This window comes from Cynocephalus volans, chromosome 8 (assembly GCF_027409185.1).
Source record: "Cynocephalus volans isolate mCynVol1 chromosome 8, mCynVol1.pri, whole genome shotgun sequence".
Lineage (NCBI taxonomy): Eukaryota > Metazoa > Chordata > Mammalia > Dermoptera > Cynocephalidae > Cynocephalus > Cynocephalus volans.
Window position 1 is genome coordinate 67,665,552 of NC_084467.1, and position 16,525 is coordinate 67,682,076.

Below are 16,525 nucleotides of genomic sequence, written 5' to 3' on the forward strand. Positions count from 1 at the left end.
TACGTCCTTACACATCTTCCTTTAAAATATATCCAAAACAAATGGTGCTCCCCACCAAGGACAGAATATATATTTATGAAATGGTGTTAAAACTGCTACATTGCTCATTATTTGCAAACTGAAAACCACTTCTGTCTGATACATTTCAAGTCTTTCATATTAATATATAAGATATGCATATTTTACACTGAAAAACAGTATTTTAGGAGCACCAGTGAGTATATTCAACTTTGTTAATGATCAGTTTTCTTTAGCCACAGCTAAAGCATATCAAAAATACTTACCCATTAAGCTCACTTAAAAAAAATACAGAACTATGTATTATTCTATGTTAAATTACGAAGCAGTTATGGTTTTCCAAGATATCAGCACTGTATTCCAACATAATATTCACACAAAGTATGGCATTTGCATTATGTGGAACATTGACAAAAAGATACTGTTGCAGTTCATCAATTTGTCATTCTGATGTACTTACAGTGCAATGCTCCTTGAAGGAACACAATCAAGGATGATACACAGCACAGTCCTCCTCACCCCTACAGAGCTAGTTCTATACTGGCTGGATCAAACCTGCACTTCAACAGACAATGGCAAGACAGACTGTATTTGCATGTAGTCTAATATATTAATATGCAAAGAGCCAACAAATATGCAAAGAGTAAAACAATGGATTTCAACAAAATATCAGAATTTCAGCATGAGTGTTAAAGAGTAATAAAATGATTTCAAGTACATAAAAAAATTAAGTTGATTCAATGATAGGACTTGTGCATTTACAAAACAAAGCTTATCTATACTGCAAAAAGAAAAAAAAAGAAAAAAGCTTGAACATTTCCATAACCCAATTATGTTTCAATGGCAGATGCAAAGTAGCTATATACTTTTTTCACACTATTCACTTTTCTACCCTAAATTTAGAAAGAAACAAATATATACATTGAAAGAATTGCTTCACATGAAAAAAAACTGTTCTTATTAGACTACTCATATTCACTATCTGAAAACTGTTCAAAATCAGTTATGCTGAAACAGTCTTGGAAATCAAGTCATCATCAAATTAAGAACAGAAAGGTTAACTGTTATAGCAGCAGTACAGGTCTGAAACAGTGGCCATGTATAAAAGGAAATTTCACTGTTAATGCAATGAAGTATGCCAAAAGATCACTGTATACACATGCAGTTTTTAATCAAACACAGAAGGAAAAAAATGAAGATATCAGGATCACTTATGCTGAAACAGCCAAATACAATAAATGGAAAGATCCTCCAATCTATCACTATACTGCAAGGGGGAAAAAACATGCCAGTGTTTAAAAACTCAGTATTTTATGGGGAAAGCTTATATATTTGTGTATATGTTTCTTAATTTATAATTGCTAAGAAATTATGAATCCTTTAAAATACCCACATATCCAACTTACCGACACAGGAGGTTTCATATCATTTATTGTAAAGCACAAAACAGGCATTTTAAAAGTGAAAGTATACATTGAAAAAGTACATTTATATCACAAAGCATTGACCACATAATAGTTGCAAATACATTTGCTGGAATGTGTACATCTACACTAAATACTAAAAACAAACCAATTTTCATTTCTACACAGAAATATCAACCTCCTATCAGTAGTGATAGATATTTTGTACATTTTCAAAAAAAAAAAGCAAAAAAAAACAAAAACAAAAACAAAAAACCAAAAAAAAACAAAAACAAAAAAACCACTATTTTAAACCAAAACCAAAATTAAGATCTTCATCAAGTCGTCTGCATCCATATACTTAACAAAGGTTTTTTTCCCCCACACAATGAAGCAAATACTGTATTGTCCACTTCTTATTATTGGCCCTGTGCAGAAGAGATACATAAGAAATACACAAAAAGTTAAAGAAAATCCTTTAAATGGAGCTAATTCAGGAGTGAATCCTTTAAGAAAGAAAAACTGGTTAATACAAATGGTGGTGGCTTCTTGCATGATTTGCAAATCCCTGGGGGAAGAAAATTTATTTTAAAAATCAAAGGCATTGTAGAAATATTTAGCACTCAGATGCCAGAAAGCATTATACAAACAAACAAACTCAAACAATACACCACAATACTTCATTTAGATACTTATACTTTGCCAGATAAAAATTAAAAAGGCAAACCTACTCTCAAAGAGACAAACATGCAGGAAACATGACGAGTGGAAATCAACAAATTAGCAAATTTATTATACCTGAGGTGCTGGAGGATGCTGTGGCATTCCCTGGGGACTTGTCTGGGCATAGTAGGCTGCTTGTTGTCTATAGTACTCAGCCCAGGCTGCACTATAATCTGGCTGACCTCCTGGTGGAGCCCCAGTAGGAGCAGGAACTGCTTGACCTTTGAGAAAACAGAACTTTGTTACTGTAACCAAAATTAAAAGCCCCAAAGAATCTCATTTCTAATAAAAACAATACCTTGCTTCTTGTAATATTCCTCCCAAGCCTTTGAATAATCTTGTGTCTGCCCTTGTTGACCTAAAAAAAACCCCCTATATTTTAATACAAAATTACATCCACTGTAAGTACAGGTTATAAAGACAAAAGCACAGAGGGTTCACAATTGCTCCTGTTTTAAGTATGGGTTAGTGTCAGAAAACTACCCCCCCCAAAACCCCAAAACTATTTTCTTTTTGCCTTATTTAAATTGTAAATCTTAGTTCTAGAGCATCACTATTAATAAAAAACAAAACGTCCAGGGCATATTGGGTGCTATAGGCTTACACAAAAGCAAAATGAAGCAAACAAACAACAACAAAAAAGCCAAGATCCACGTAGCTTTACGGTAAAGATTTAGGCATTTGATTCAATTCCATATTTAATAAACTGTTATTGTTCTAAATAAACTTGGAAAGTGCTACAAGTAAGTAATCTGTAAACCTAGATGGTTCCCTGGCAGTGATGATGAACAGAGGGTGTGAGGGGGAAAAACCTACTATTTTTTTGTTCTCTCATCCACTTTGATCAATCTGCTATACTATAAGTTTTAAAGAAAATGCAAGTCCTCAATGGACAACTACAAAAAGAACATTTTTGAAAAACAAAAAACCTATTTAAAGGCCATGATTTAAAGACTTAATTTATTATTTTAAAACCTGGCCCAGATTTTTCCTGATTATTGATCTATAAACTATGTGTACAAGACTAGTCTTCAAGATACACTTTAATGAGATTTAAAATTTTAATAAAATGTATTGAAATTACAACACAATATGATTAAAAATAACCTGATTAAGGACATAAAGAAGAGTATTAATGAAACACAAAATTCAGCTTTCATAAGCAGGTCTTTTTCTACGCAGGGTGACTTTTCTGAATTAAGAGACTAAAGAACTATTACAACCAAATGCAATGCATGAACCTTGAATGGGCTCTGAACTAAAACAAATCAAAACACACAAATAACTAAAAAAGACATTTTTCTGACAACTAGAGAAATTTAAATATGGTCTATACGTTGATATTATTGAGTATGTTTAGAGCAAATGGTCTGCAATCTACTTTAAAATGGTTCATGTGCAAAAAACATACATACACACAAAGCACATACGGCAAACTTTTAAAAAATGGTGAAATTGGGTGTTCCCTGTACTATTTTTCCAATTTTCTGAAGGTATAAAAATTTTCAAAATAAAAAATTGAGGAGAAAAGAGGACATGTGTTTTCCTATCCATTCCTCTACTTCAGCACTATTTTATTTTATAATTCACTTTGCTTTATAAAATAATTATTACAGACCAAAATAATAATAATAATAATAATAATAATAGAGCACAGACACACAGGAAGCTGTTTTTTTTGTTTGTTGGATTTTGCCAACAAGGCAACTTTGTAGTTTCAGAAAGTAGTCTATCACCACTGTAAAACTGGCCACAGAATAAAAGCAACTGAGCGAATAAAAACTTAAGACTCATGACTATTAACTTTAAATATGCATGAAAAAAACCCTCTTTTTGGGCAACAACAGAGAAGTCTCATAAACTACTTTAAAAAATTCTCATATTTGTCTTCCACAAATAACTCTTTTCAAAGGGGAAGTGGGAAGTGAGTTGAACATTTTGATTTTATTAGGAGACACAATTCAAGCAAATCTGAAAACATGTTTTAATATTTAGAAAACTGCCAAATACCCCAATAGTAATAAAACCACACAATGTTTCCTACAAACTACACACTCAGAACCAAAACCTGGCTAAGGTAGCAATAACTTCCACCTCTGGTTTACAAAATGAACTAGATTTCATTGTAAGATACACATTTTAGAGGCAAAATAACAATATAAGATGGTAGAAACAGGCAGACACATCAAAAAAATTCATCAGACTCAGATGTTCCCTAAAAAACCTTAAACACCCAAACTCAAATATCCCCGTGGAAAGCTAAAAGTAAACACATCAGACTCTAAGGAAAACACACACTTGGTAAATAAGTTGTCAACATCTGACATTCCAATCTTAAAAGATGTACATGAAAAACTCATCCTATTCTTCCAATCTGAAGGGCAAATGTGATTCATTTTGCCTGGTTGGAAGCAGAGAAAGAACTCTTCCTATCTTATCTACTTAAGACTTGGCTCTCTTCCTTGGCCTACTGTACCCCCCTACCCCTTTTATGTATGTACTTCCTTATCTTGTTCCTCTTATGTCTCTCTTTGGTTACTGTTTTGATGCCAGATAGTTTAGCCTACACTTTAGTAGAAAATTACCTATTATTTATATACAGTTCTACAACGCATGAAGTTTTCTTTTATTTCATGTCATCCAAAAGATAAAAGACTTGCCCCAGAAGTCACCTGTAACATTCTTTATCAACCCAAGAGCCAGCCTTGCCTGAATAGATTCACTTAGGTATCTCTCTATACAACACCTGCATATTTCCGACAACTCCCCACTCTACGTAAGATAACAGCTGCTAAAAGGCTGAGTCCATTATACTGCTTAATATTATGAGGGCCTTCCTTAAGTCAAACTTCTGCCAAAATGTCTTCACTTACCCTCCTCCAATCAAGAACTACCTTTCTTGACTCTGAAACCCCGTTTGTTCTCTCTATTCTAGCTTCAAAAATACCTCCAGAATGCTGCCATTCATGTATAACAACCTTTTTAACCTCTAGAATTTTATATTTAAGAATTTCTCTCCTGAATTCTCTTACTGTTACCCAAGGACATTCATAATTGTTTCAGAAAACAAAACTAATTTTGAAAACTCACGTTTCAATAGAGATTTATTTACAAATAAGCAAATAATGACAAATTTATAGACTGTTAGTGTGGTTTTCTGTTCTTAACAGAAAAAGATGAAATTAGGCTTCAAAAGCTGTGACAGCCTGCTTAGTTTGGTGAAGAGGGCACTGGATGGGGAATCGGGGAATCAGGAAATCCAGAATCCTAGGAAATCCTAGCCCTGCCACTTGAAGAGTCAATAAAGGAGCTGGCTTTGGCGATAAAACTCTTACCTATTTTATTGCTCCTTTTCCCCCCTCCATCTAAGAAAATTCAGTACTGAACTATATCAGTTTTATACTTTAACATCTCTTATTTGTGGTTATACTAAAAGAGATCCTGAGGACAAGTAAGATACCTAGAACAAATTAGAGCAGTTAAGCAACTAATCATTTACAAAAAGAACTTTTAAAGGAAAAGATAAACGAACCTTGTAGCTATCACACTATGAAAAATGCTCATTAAGGTGTGGGGGATGGGGGGGATAGGGAGTAATTGGGTAAGGGACACAAAAAGTAATTATGATCTATAATGATGAACATGCTAGTAATATTGATTTGATCATCACATAATTTACATAGTCAACTCTGTACCCCATAAATATGTATAAACAGAAAAAAAGCAAGAAAAATGCTCATTAAACACCTAAATTACCTAGCATTATTTCTTTTAAGATTTACCTATGAGAGGAAATTGCTAAACTGGTGCACTATGCTCATAAAATTAACAGGTGATTATTGTAGGACTAAAGAAAAACACACAGAAAAGGTGGGGGAGAATCTCCAAACAGTGTTATTTATCTCTATACCATCTTTTCACACAAAGGATTCATGACAGTCCAGCATAGCATCTCTAAAATCAGAATTTTAGAAAATAGGTGGCAGGGAAATGGTGGAAACTGAAAATTACAACAAAGGCAAAATGAAATGTCTACTTCTAACAATAAAAATTAGAATTCAACACACCCACTCTTTTTGGGCAAGTAAAATGTAAAAAGGCTAAACAGTAAACTTATTAATGGCCATGTTGCAAAGAAACAATAAGATATAATAAAGCACAAAAGCCAAACTCATTCCCCAGTAATTTCCTAAGTCCATTAACAGGCCTTTGTTTTTACCCACTAAATAACAACGTAGGGAACATGTCTGGCATATTACTCTTTATAAAAATACAAGTTGCAGCTAATGGATAACTAAACTCAACATGCTTGATTCTTTAAAATGGTGATGCTACTTCATTAACATTAAGGTGACTATAGGTCCCCACCACTTTGTTGTCAGGGTGTATTATTTACACCAGCCTCATTCATTCTCAAAAGTATACCAGTTTAGACAATAAAGGATATAGTCATCCTAACTAAGAGTACATTGCTTTGAGGTTAAAATTAAGTTTCTTTTTGCAGTATTTTAGCTGTTGTAGATCTGCCTGAGATAAACTAGGTCACAAAGACATAAATTCATCAATCTGTTACAGCTTCAGGAATAAGATGCAGCATGACTCTCCTAGAAAAGCCATTCTAACAGGAAAAACTACTTTTTTCTTTCTTTAAACCAGAAATCAACTGTATTGCTATCACCAGGTATATGTACTTTTACACAAAAAAAGAGTATTATCACCCTTCTAGAAATCTTTCTTTCTGAAGAAAATGAGAAACAGCCTTTGGGAAAGAAAATGTACAGAAATTTAAATTGAGAACCCTAAGTAGGCTATATCTTATGACAAAACTCTACTATCTACAGATTTTTTCTGTGCCAGTGAAGGATGGGCAAGTTTACCTGTTTAGCTTTCATTTGTGATGACTGGCTGTGGTGTTCATTTTATTTTTTGGTGGCAGGCCAGTACAGGGATTGAACCCTGGACCTTGGTGTTATTAGCATCACACTCTAATCAACTAAGCTAATCGGCTGGCCCCAAGAGTTAATTTTAAATGACTAAGACCAAAAGCATCTGAAAAATAACTATTTGTCTAGAAGTATAATGTCAGGTTCCAAATGCTCCCTTAGAAAAAGACAAATTTGGGAGGAAGGCTTGACTCAGACCCTCTTAGAAGTCAAATTCTGGTTTCACCACTTAGTAGTTGTGTTACCTGTTTCCCAGTCTCTACATGTGAAATGCCAATAAAGATACAGTTCTTTTCCTTCACAGCAGTTTATAGTAATATATTCACAAGTTATTTAACAACTTTACCCTCCATTAGCATATAATAACCAGAAGGGCAGGGCTCCTGGCTGTTATAATTGCATTCTCACCATCTGTCACTTCTCACACGGCATGTTTTATGTGTTCTATAGTTGCTGAAATGAAAACAGCTTTTCTAAGTGATTGTTTTCCCTTTTGCATGTATACAAATGTTATTTAATTCACTTCCTCTGTCACTGTAGGTTATTCTTACGTACTTAATTTTGTAGTAAAAATGATGAAACCATACAAAACCAATTATTGCTTTGCACTCTTAAAACTTGACCTTATGCCATTTAGGCTAGTAATATACATGAACTGTCTTTGAAAAAAGTGTAGTAATATTCAATGTCATATGTGCCAATGAAGAAATTTCTAGTTTCACCTAATAATTGGCTGACAAATGCATTTAGAAATAGAAAGATTTGTTACGAAACAACAAATTAAAGTATTATTTGTGATGGTCTTAACATGTCTGAAAGTTCAGTGATTTCAGAATGCATTTTTGCTCCATTATTCTCCTTAAGATTTTAAAAATTAATAACTGAATGAAAGTCATCTAAGGTAACAAAAATATGGCACAAATATGCTTTTATCAAAGCATTCAACATTCTAATGTATATTTACTAAGTGTTCCAATTTAATTACATATATATATATATATTTAAAATGTACAACATACCCATTTTCTTGTAGTACTCTTCCCAAGCCTTGGTATAATCAACCTGTCCAGCTGGAGCTGGATTCTGCTGATCTCCTTGTTCAAGAAAAAGAACAAAACAGGATTAAAGTTTTTAAAAGGCAAATTTGGGCTTTTCCTTCTGTTCTTCAAGTCAAGGAGTTGTCAGTGACATGCCATGGGGCAGTCAAGGTAGAAGGGAGGTGCTGTGCAGTATTAGTCTTCCTGTTGATGCCAAAGACCCAGGACACTGGGGGTACAGAGTTGGCAGACAGAGAAGATGACCAATGTGTTTGGAAGACTGGTTATATTGTGAATATATGAGGGTACTTGAAAAAGTTCATGGAAAAGGGGCTGACTGGTTAGCTCAGTTGATTAAAGCTCAGTGTTTTAACACAAAGGTCAAGGGTGTGAATCCCTTAATGGCCAGTGACCCCCGCCCCCCAGCCAAAAAAAAAAAAAAGGCTCATGTAAAGATTTTTATTATCTTCTAATTATAGTCTTCCATGAACTTTCTGAAGATCCTTGCAAGTAAACTGATGTCAAATAAGGAAATACATTAAGGGTACTGAGTTTCCCACCTTTCATTAAGTACAAAAAAGGAAAAAGCTAGAAAGAGTGTTGGAATGGAATTACAGGTAATATGAACATAAAGCTTTAAAATACATATACAGATATGAACGTTTATGTGTTTTATATATGTGCATGTAGGTATGGGTTTATGTAGACAGATTTCCTAGCTCTGTCCACTAAAAGGAGTTAGAAGCAATGACACCTCATTAGCAAAGAGTATACTTAGTTTATTTCCAAAGACCATCCTCTACTAAAAGGAATCAGGGCTCCCTGAAAAAATGGCTAACTCAAAGGCTGAAGCCCAGAAAACACAAAAAAAATCTTATTGTGCCAAATAGTAAGGAAGTGCTTAAAGAACAACAGGCATTTCAAAGGATACAGGAGCCACCATGAAGATACTCCTGGCTAGCTAAATCTAGGACAATATCGTTATAAAAATAATAATAGTTAAAAATACAATCTATAGGACAGGCCCTGTGGCTCACTTGGGAGAGTGCGGTGCTGATAGTGCCGAGGCCGCGGGTTCAGATCCTATATAGGGATGGCCGGTGCGCTCACTGGCTGAGTGTGGTGCTGACCACACCGTGCTGAGGGTTGCGATCCCTTTACCAGTCAGAAAAAAAAAAAAATACAATCTATAGAATTAAACAGGAATCCACACTGACGTGAAGAACTAAACAGGATGAAAAGGAAAGCTTTTCCTTACAGTAAAATACCAACTACTATACAATGATGGGGGGGAAACAAACAAAAAAAACAATGAAGGGTAATGGGACATCATGCCCACAGTTTAGTCTTAAATGGCTTATCCTTTCCATTCCAGTCTTATCTCCCTCTTCTTTTCCGAACTAATGATAATAATGGATATGGACACACATATACAGGGGTACGTCAAAAAATTCACAGAAAGATTCATATCATCATTTACTTTTACCTTTCTATGAACTTTCTGAAGTACACTGTTATATGACAGAAAGGGTAATAAAGTAAATGGGGAGATAAAACTAACAGCTGAGTTTTCTCAGTGTTCTTGGTATTGTTCTCACAACTTTTATGAAAGTTTAGAATTTCAAAGTCACTTACTACAAAAAAAAAAAAAAAAAGGAAAGTCTGCTCACTAAATTTCTAATTGAATAATGTTAGAAATTTTAGGTACTAGAATACAGTGACGCACTTCTTGGCTTTCTCGTACAAAATAGATTAGTTACCAGTTACCTTGTCCATTAGTTTGGGTTGTAGTTGGTGCACCTGCAGGAGCTGCAGGTGGTGGCTGTGCTTGCTGTTGATAATAGTGAGCATAATAAGCAGCCCAAGCTGCTGAATTTGGATCCGTTCCTGCCTTTGCTAGAATTAATAAACACAAGTTCAAGGTTTGCATCTAATGTCCAGTGTCTCTCTCTCTCTCTCTCTCTCTCACACACACACACACACACACACAATCACACAGCTCTCTCGCAAATACACAGGCCAAAAAATTAAACAGACATCAAAAACAGCAGTAAATGAAAACTTTCATATTTTCTATTACTTTCATTGTCATCATTAGCTTTTATTATATAAAACCAAGGATCAGAGATTAAGTGGCTTTCCTGGGTTACAAAACTAGGTAACTGGTAACTAGGTAAGTGGTAGAGCTAGGATATGAATAATCTTTTGGCTTCAAATCCTATGCTTTGTCTCAAACCATCCTGTGCCATTGTTTTTTCCAAAACAGTTTTGTCTCAAGCACAACTGTTTTATGTGGCAGATGACTAAAGATTTCTAGGGGTTAACCTGTACAAGAAACAAACAATATCTTGTAACTATTAACTTTGTCTTGTGTTGTTTTCAATGAAGAAACAAAATAAAAATCTTAGAAAATAGAGATTAGCCACATTTCATTTCATCCTATTTCACAGTGAATCCCCCAGCTTATCTTTTCCATTCTAGACTTACCTTTCCCTTCTGTCAATATCCCTCCAATACTCAAGTTCCAGTCACAATAAATTGCTTGTTCTTTTCAGAAGTCATCATGCTCATGCCTAAGCCTTTGACCATGTTATGCTTCCTCTGCACTTGGGTTCACCCTCACTCATCCCCATCAAATGATGTTTGAACAGTTTGAGACCTCTCAGCCAAAAACCAGAACCTCTCTCACTGATTCTGTCCTCTATACTATGAATACTATACAATGCTATAGATATATCTTTATTAGTTTGTATCCCCAAGAAGAAAGTAATTTCTTTAGCCAGAGTCTATATCTATATGAAATCTGTTTAGATTCATCCCAAGTAAGTATCAAGTCTTGGCTGCCTAATAAAGGTTAGTGAAGTTTAAAAAAAAAAGGAGCAAGGATTTCTAGAAAAAGAAAATTGTATGGTGATACAATTATAAAGTGTTATTAGGCCACCCTCCAAACCCTTCTCAACTGCTTAATGTACTGCTTTTATATGCTGAATATTTGTGTGTCTTAATAGTATCATTATCCAAATACTACCTAATAAATTCAAATATTTCACCTGACACAATGTATAAAAAAACAGATTTGAAAACAGACTTTAGTGAGCAATACTTGTACTCCCAAATGTGTTAACCATATAAGAAAATCAGTCTCACAGTTACATATAATTAATATGCACTAGTAACTTACTAATTAGTCATTCAATATAACATTCATTCATTCATTTATCACTATTTTATAGATAAGAAAGCTTATCAGGGTTTAAAAACTTGCTTGACATCCCACAATTGGTTAAGTTGTTGGACTAACCTAGGTCTGTTTGACTCTGAAGTCTAAATTCCTGACCACTATGTAAATCTGTAATAAACCATAATTTTTTTATAGAAACAGATTTTAGTTCAGAGAATAATGACGACAACCCCCCCCCACACCTACCCCCCCCCCACACCATATCTGTAAGTTGAATATAAACAATATCTAACTGAGAGACTTGGTAACACTTTGATAAAGTCTAAGCTGGGCCACCTAGTTGATATCTTTAGCTAAATAGGTTACTTCTCTCCCAAAAGCAATGCTGGAAGCCACATTCACTGACAGTTCTTACAGTGGTGAGTTCACTACTACTCCAACTGGGAAACTGAGATTGTGATACAGAGACCACTCCTTATTCCCATCATTTCTCTCAATCATGGTACCTACCCAAACAGTGCTCTACAGGTGTAATTCTGGCATTTCCAAGTTATCCAATATAAACCCGCCCCTAAATCTGCTCTAACTCTTGAATCTCATTCCTCTGCTTACTCATACTATCCCTTACAAGAGAGAAAGAAAAGTCTTTTTAGATCAACATACAGTAGTAATTAGTAATTGACACTCCTTCTGTACCCCATGAGCCCTTCTAACAGTATTGCTCACGCTGGGAGTGCATTCTTCTGCAATAGAATGTAAACTCATCTTTGCATACCCACATCCTAGCACAACTCAAATTGTTTCTTGAATGAATGAACGCTGTGGGTATTTGGTGACTGTTATGTTGTGTCATCACATTCCAAAGAGCATACTTCCTATGAAATTAAAGTATGTTATAATATATGGCCACATTTAAATACCAGAATGTTCAATCAAATTCAAAAAAATGATTTTATCTAAATCAATTACTTTCAGGTTTTTTGAATAAATATACTATGTGTAGAAAGAAATCCATAATTCAGTATACCTTCCTTGAAACTACTCCATGGAAAGAGGGCTAAAAGGTAGGTAGCAGGTGAGGAAAAAAGGGTCATAAATAAGAGTTAACTGGTTTCAAAGAATGCCTCTTTGACAAAGATGAAAAGAAAACTACAGGGTATGGGAAGATGAAGAATAGAAAAATCCAGATCCAAACAGAGAATGTATTTAATTACATGTATTTTAGAGTTCTACCATGCAGTTATTAAATACAGGCCTAATTTTTATTAATACTAAAGCTGCCTTATCAGGAGTAGGAGAACAGACAACTTTATCTGAGAACTTGAGATTTTAACGCCCAAGTATTTAACAGGCTATTAGACTCTCATGTAATTTTATAAATAAATGTAAACTAGCTATTTTTTCATGGATAATGTCAGCATGACACATTAGACATTTGACAGTACTGGTATCTAAAACCTAAGATATTGTACTTTTTCCTGTAGTGTTTGGCTTTTGATACAGTAGTCTGCTGTATCAATTCACAAAGTAGAAAAAGCCAAATACAGATAGAAAAAAGTTCCACAAAAGCAGAGATCAAATTCACGTCAATGTGCTACTAGATGAAGTGCTTAACACTCTATTCTGCTGAAAGAATAAAATGAGTGAAGACATTTCATACAAATGTAGAATGCTAGAAAAACTTAAATGTAACAGGAGCGGTAAACAAACAATACAGGTAAACACAGTTAGAAGAGAAGCATCTTTTACCTGGATCAGGAGGAGCCTGCTGCTGCCAGTGTGGATATGCATTTCCCCACCCCTGGGGAGCATATGGGGCTGGAGGACCACTGAAAAGAAGTCAATATAAAAATACAATTTACGAAAGCTAGAATCTTTGAGGAAAAGCACAAAACCAAACTCAATACTTACTGAGGAGCTGGGCCAGGTGGTCCAGGATTATAAGGTGCAGGGTTGTACGGTCCCATTGGAGTTCCAGGCCCTGGAGGCCCAGGAGGCCCATGGGGGCCTGGCACACCATGGGGCCCATGGGGTACAGGTGGCCCTAAAGGATTTACTGGACCCTGCAAAAAAAGGGAAGAACATATACAAAAATCAGAAACACAGGGTAATAATCAAATAACTCAAAGGCCAAATAATCTTCCATTTCTACCTTCTTAAAGTAACAAGCAACAAATTTTAGATTTTCTTCCCTTTCCTCATTTACGTTGTAAAAACTATTCTAACTCTGCCAAATAAATGAGACAAGTAAAATTCATTAAAATCAACAGCATTAACAATTGAATGCAAAAATTAATACACTTCCTTTTAGCTTCTATTATTTTTGGACAGCACCATTTCCTTTTCCAATTCTTACTTTTACTATTCCTTTTGTCGTTTTAATCATGGAAACCTATCAGGTATCAGGTGTTCATCTCCAGCTCTTCCCTCTTCGCATCTATTCTATCACCAGACAACCATATTGACAATACATTCCCCAAATTGCTTAGGTCCTACATTGTGTGAACTGTCTACTAAACACTTTATCTGTAATATAACACCTACTTCTCTCTTGAAGTTTGCCTCACAACCTTTCTATTTGTCACTGGATCCCTATTTAGAGCAATAATTTAAATTAACATCCTCCTTTTGCCTTTTATCTATCATAATCTTCTAAATAGGATAAAAATTCCCTTATAGTTCACTCAATAACTCAGGGTGTTTCATATCCTTATGCCACATTACAATCAATAATGACTAGCTGATGTTTCTTTTGATAAGCCAACTTGAAAAGACTATTAGACTTAATTGTCCAAAAACACTCCTTTTACGCAGTTATTACCAACCATGTGACATTTTGGACAAAATGCTAAAACTATACTTGGTTGTCAATTTACTCACTACAAAATAAGCAAAACTTCATGACCTTTAAAGCCGCTTTCATTAACTTGTCTCTTTCAGTCTCCAATTGCTGTCATCCCTCACTTTTATTATCTATGACCCATTCTCTCCAAATAATAAAAAAAAAATTCTACAAAGCAGGTACTATTACCTTCATTCTACAGAAGGAAACTGAATCACAGAAGGGTATAAATAAATTTTCTGAAGTTACACAGTCAGTAAGAATTCACAGGATTTTGAACCCAGGAAGCCGGACTTCAGAGTACATGCAATTAAGCACTATACAAAATTGTCTTTCTAAAACAACCTGTCTTGTTTCTCCATGAACCCAACAGAAACCCTAATCCATACAGAATAGGCTAATAAATAAAAAAACAAGATGTGCTTTATAAAATTAGATGGTGGGCTCTACATGTATGTTATGTGTAGGGGTGGGAAGCACTTGAAAAGTATGCATTTTAAAACCCCTAGACAATTATAAGCCAATCCAAAGCTGGGATTTATAAATTTCTACTGCAGAGTGGGGGGGGTCCATCTGATTCATCTTTTTTTTGCCTCACCAGGGTTGGGTATAGTAAAAACTTAATAAATACCAAATTCCTATAACTATTTCCATTCAACTAAATTCCACAATCCTCCACCAACACTAACATTACGTCTATAGGTAACACTACCTCTTTTATCTACCCACACCTAAGTGTAAGGTGGTTCTGAACACCTGTATCTGCATATTTAAATAGGTTATTTTTATTGCTGGAAAAATCTTTTCTATGCTTTATATATCCATTATGTCATGAAACCTGTAATTTCGGATAAAAATCATACATTTTCCTGTGGTGCATCAGAATTAATGGCTTCTTCAACTAACAGGGTCTATGCTATAAATCAAAAGTTTAAAGCATACTCACACCAATCTTTTCTTCTATGAGCTGCCGAGCATAGTCTATTTGCTGTGGAGTGCCACGAATTGTAAATAACTTCATATTAGGATCTGCATTAGGTGGAGGATTTCTCTGAAGTTCTATTCTTGCACCAGACTGTTGACTTATACTTTTAATGGTTTCACCTCCTAAAATCAAACAAGAGAAATTTGTCTAAAGGCTCAAAGGACGTAAAAAGGGCTACTCAAAGGAATACTGGTCAGTTAAAAGGACCATTAAAAAAAAGTTTTGGACAGTATCCTATCTCACAATATTCTATTATTATTTTCCATTTATTCTACACTTTAAATCAAACTGTATTAAGCATTTCATGCTTAAAACACATTTACATTTACTTAGTATGTTTACATACAACCTTAGTGTGGATTATAACTTACCAAAATAATTGGTTCAAATAAACTACTCTTATAGCAATGTAAATACAACCTATCACATACTCAAATTTTAAAAAATGAACAAACAAAAACATTCAAAACATTTTATGAATAAAAAGAAGTTTTTCACGCTAATAATTAACTCTTGGTCCTCTTTCTGTAGAAGCCAATGAGATTCAAATTCTGCTCTTTTTGTAAGTATATGTGAGATCCTTCATTAATGTTTTTGTTGTTACATATCAAAATAAGAATGCTTTTCTACTAAAATGCAGCCAAAGAAAAATCAATGCCACTTGTTTACAATAACAGAAACAGCATCCAGAAAAATTAAGTAATAGGTTTCACATTAAGAGTTTAAAATACATTGCCTTTTCCTATTATTAATCCAGTTTTCCCAGTTGGCACAATGAAATTAAATTCCTGTAGTCCACCAGGTGGTCCCATGTTCCAGCTGCCTTGACCTCTACCTCTTCCTCGACCACCAGGTCCAGGGCCACCAGGATTACCAGCCTAAGGAGGGGTAGACAAGAAAGAAAGCTTAGAAATAAACTCTTCTTTCCACAATAAATTATGTCTATTCTTCCCAACTCTCATATTCCTGAGCCAAAAATTTAGAGATTACTTCAGAGATGACATGGCTCAAATAATTAGTAATACCAGCATTTTTTTTTGGAAAACACTAGGGTGAATAGGTAGAGCAGTACTTTTTCCTATTCCAAGATGTCTACCTTAAAGCAATTTAAACTTTCCAGCCATTAATATAGCATTATCATGCAGACTCTGATATAAAAATATGAGGGGGGACTTTCAGATTTGATGAAGGAAAATATTTTCCCAATGAGCACAAAAATAAAAATGTTAACTTCCTATCAAACCTGAACACTTCGAAGAAGGTCTGTAATAATCTCTGCAGCATGCTGACATCGGTCTGGAGGTCCTGTTATTTGTGCAATTCTATCAGGTGTTGTTCCATCATCTTCAAAACAAAGAATTAAATTGGATTAATTAAACATTAAATGTGTGCA

The 16,525-nt window shown here is 34.6% G+C and overlaps 1 protein-coding gene across 10 annotated transcripts in view; it reads right to left on the reverse strand.

The window, feature by feature from the left end:
* FUBP1 (far upstream element binding protein 1) overlaps positions 1–16,525 on the reverse strand; it is a 31,170-nt gene that overhangs the window by 2,093 nt on the left and 12,552 nt on the right. For 2 of the 10 annotated variants that reach the window (XM_063106994.1, XM_063106992.1), the window contains exons 13-22: positions 16,376–16,476; positions 15,869–16,010; positions 15,094–15,254; positions 13,217–13,368; positions 13,055–13,134; positions 9,892–10,020; positions 8,107–8,181; positions 2,443–2,502; positions 2,220–2,365; positions 1,097–1,849 (exon numbers count right to left, since the gene is read on the reverse strand). In XM_063106994.1, the coding sequence (XP_062963064.1) occupies positions 1,841–1,849; positions 2,220–2,365; positions 2,443–2,502; positions 8,107–8,181; positions 9,892–10,020; positions 13,055–13,134; positions 13,217–13,368; positions 15,094–15,254; positions 15,869–16,010; positions 16,376–16,476 (1,055 nt within the window). In that variant the 3' untranslated portion in view covers positions 1,097–1,840. Of the gene's footprint in view, positions 1–1,096; positions 1,850–2,219; positions 2,366–2,442; positions 2,503–8,106; positions 8,182–9,891; positions 10,021–13,054; positions 13,135–13,216; positions 13,369–15,093; positions 15,255–15,868; positions 16,011–16,375; positions 16,477–16,525 lie in introns of those variants that run through there. The other 8 variants (XM_063107000.1, XM_063106999.1, XM_063107001.1 and 5 more) reach the window with 6 other exon arrangements.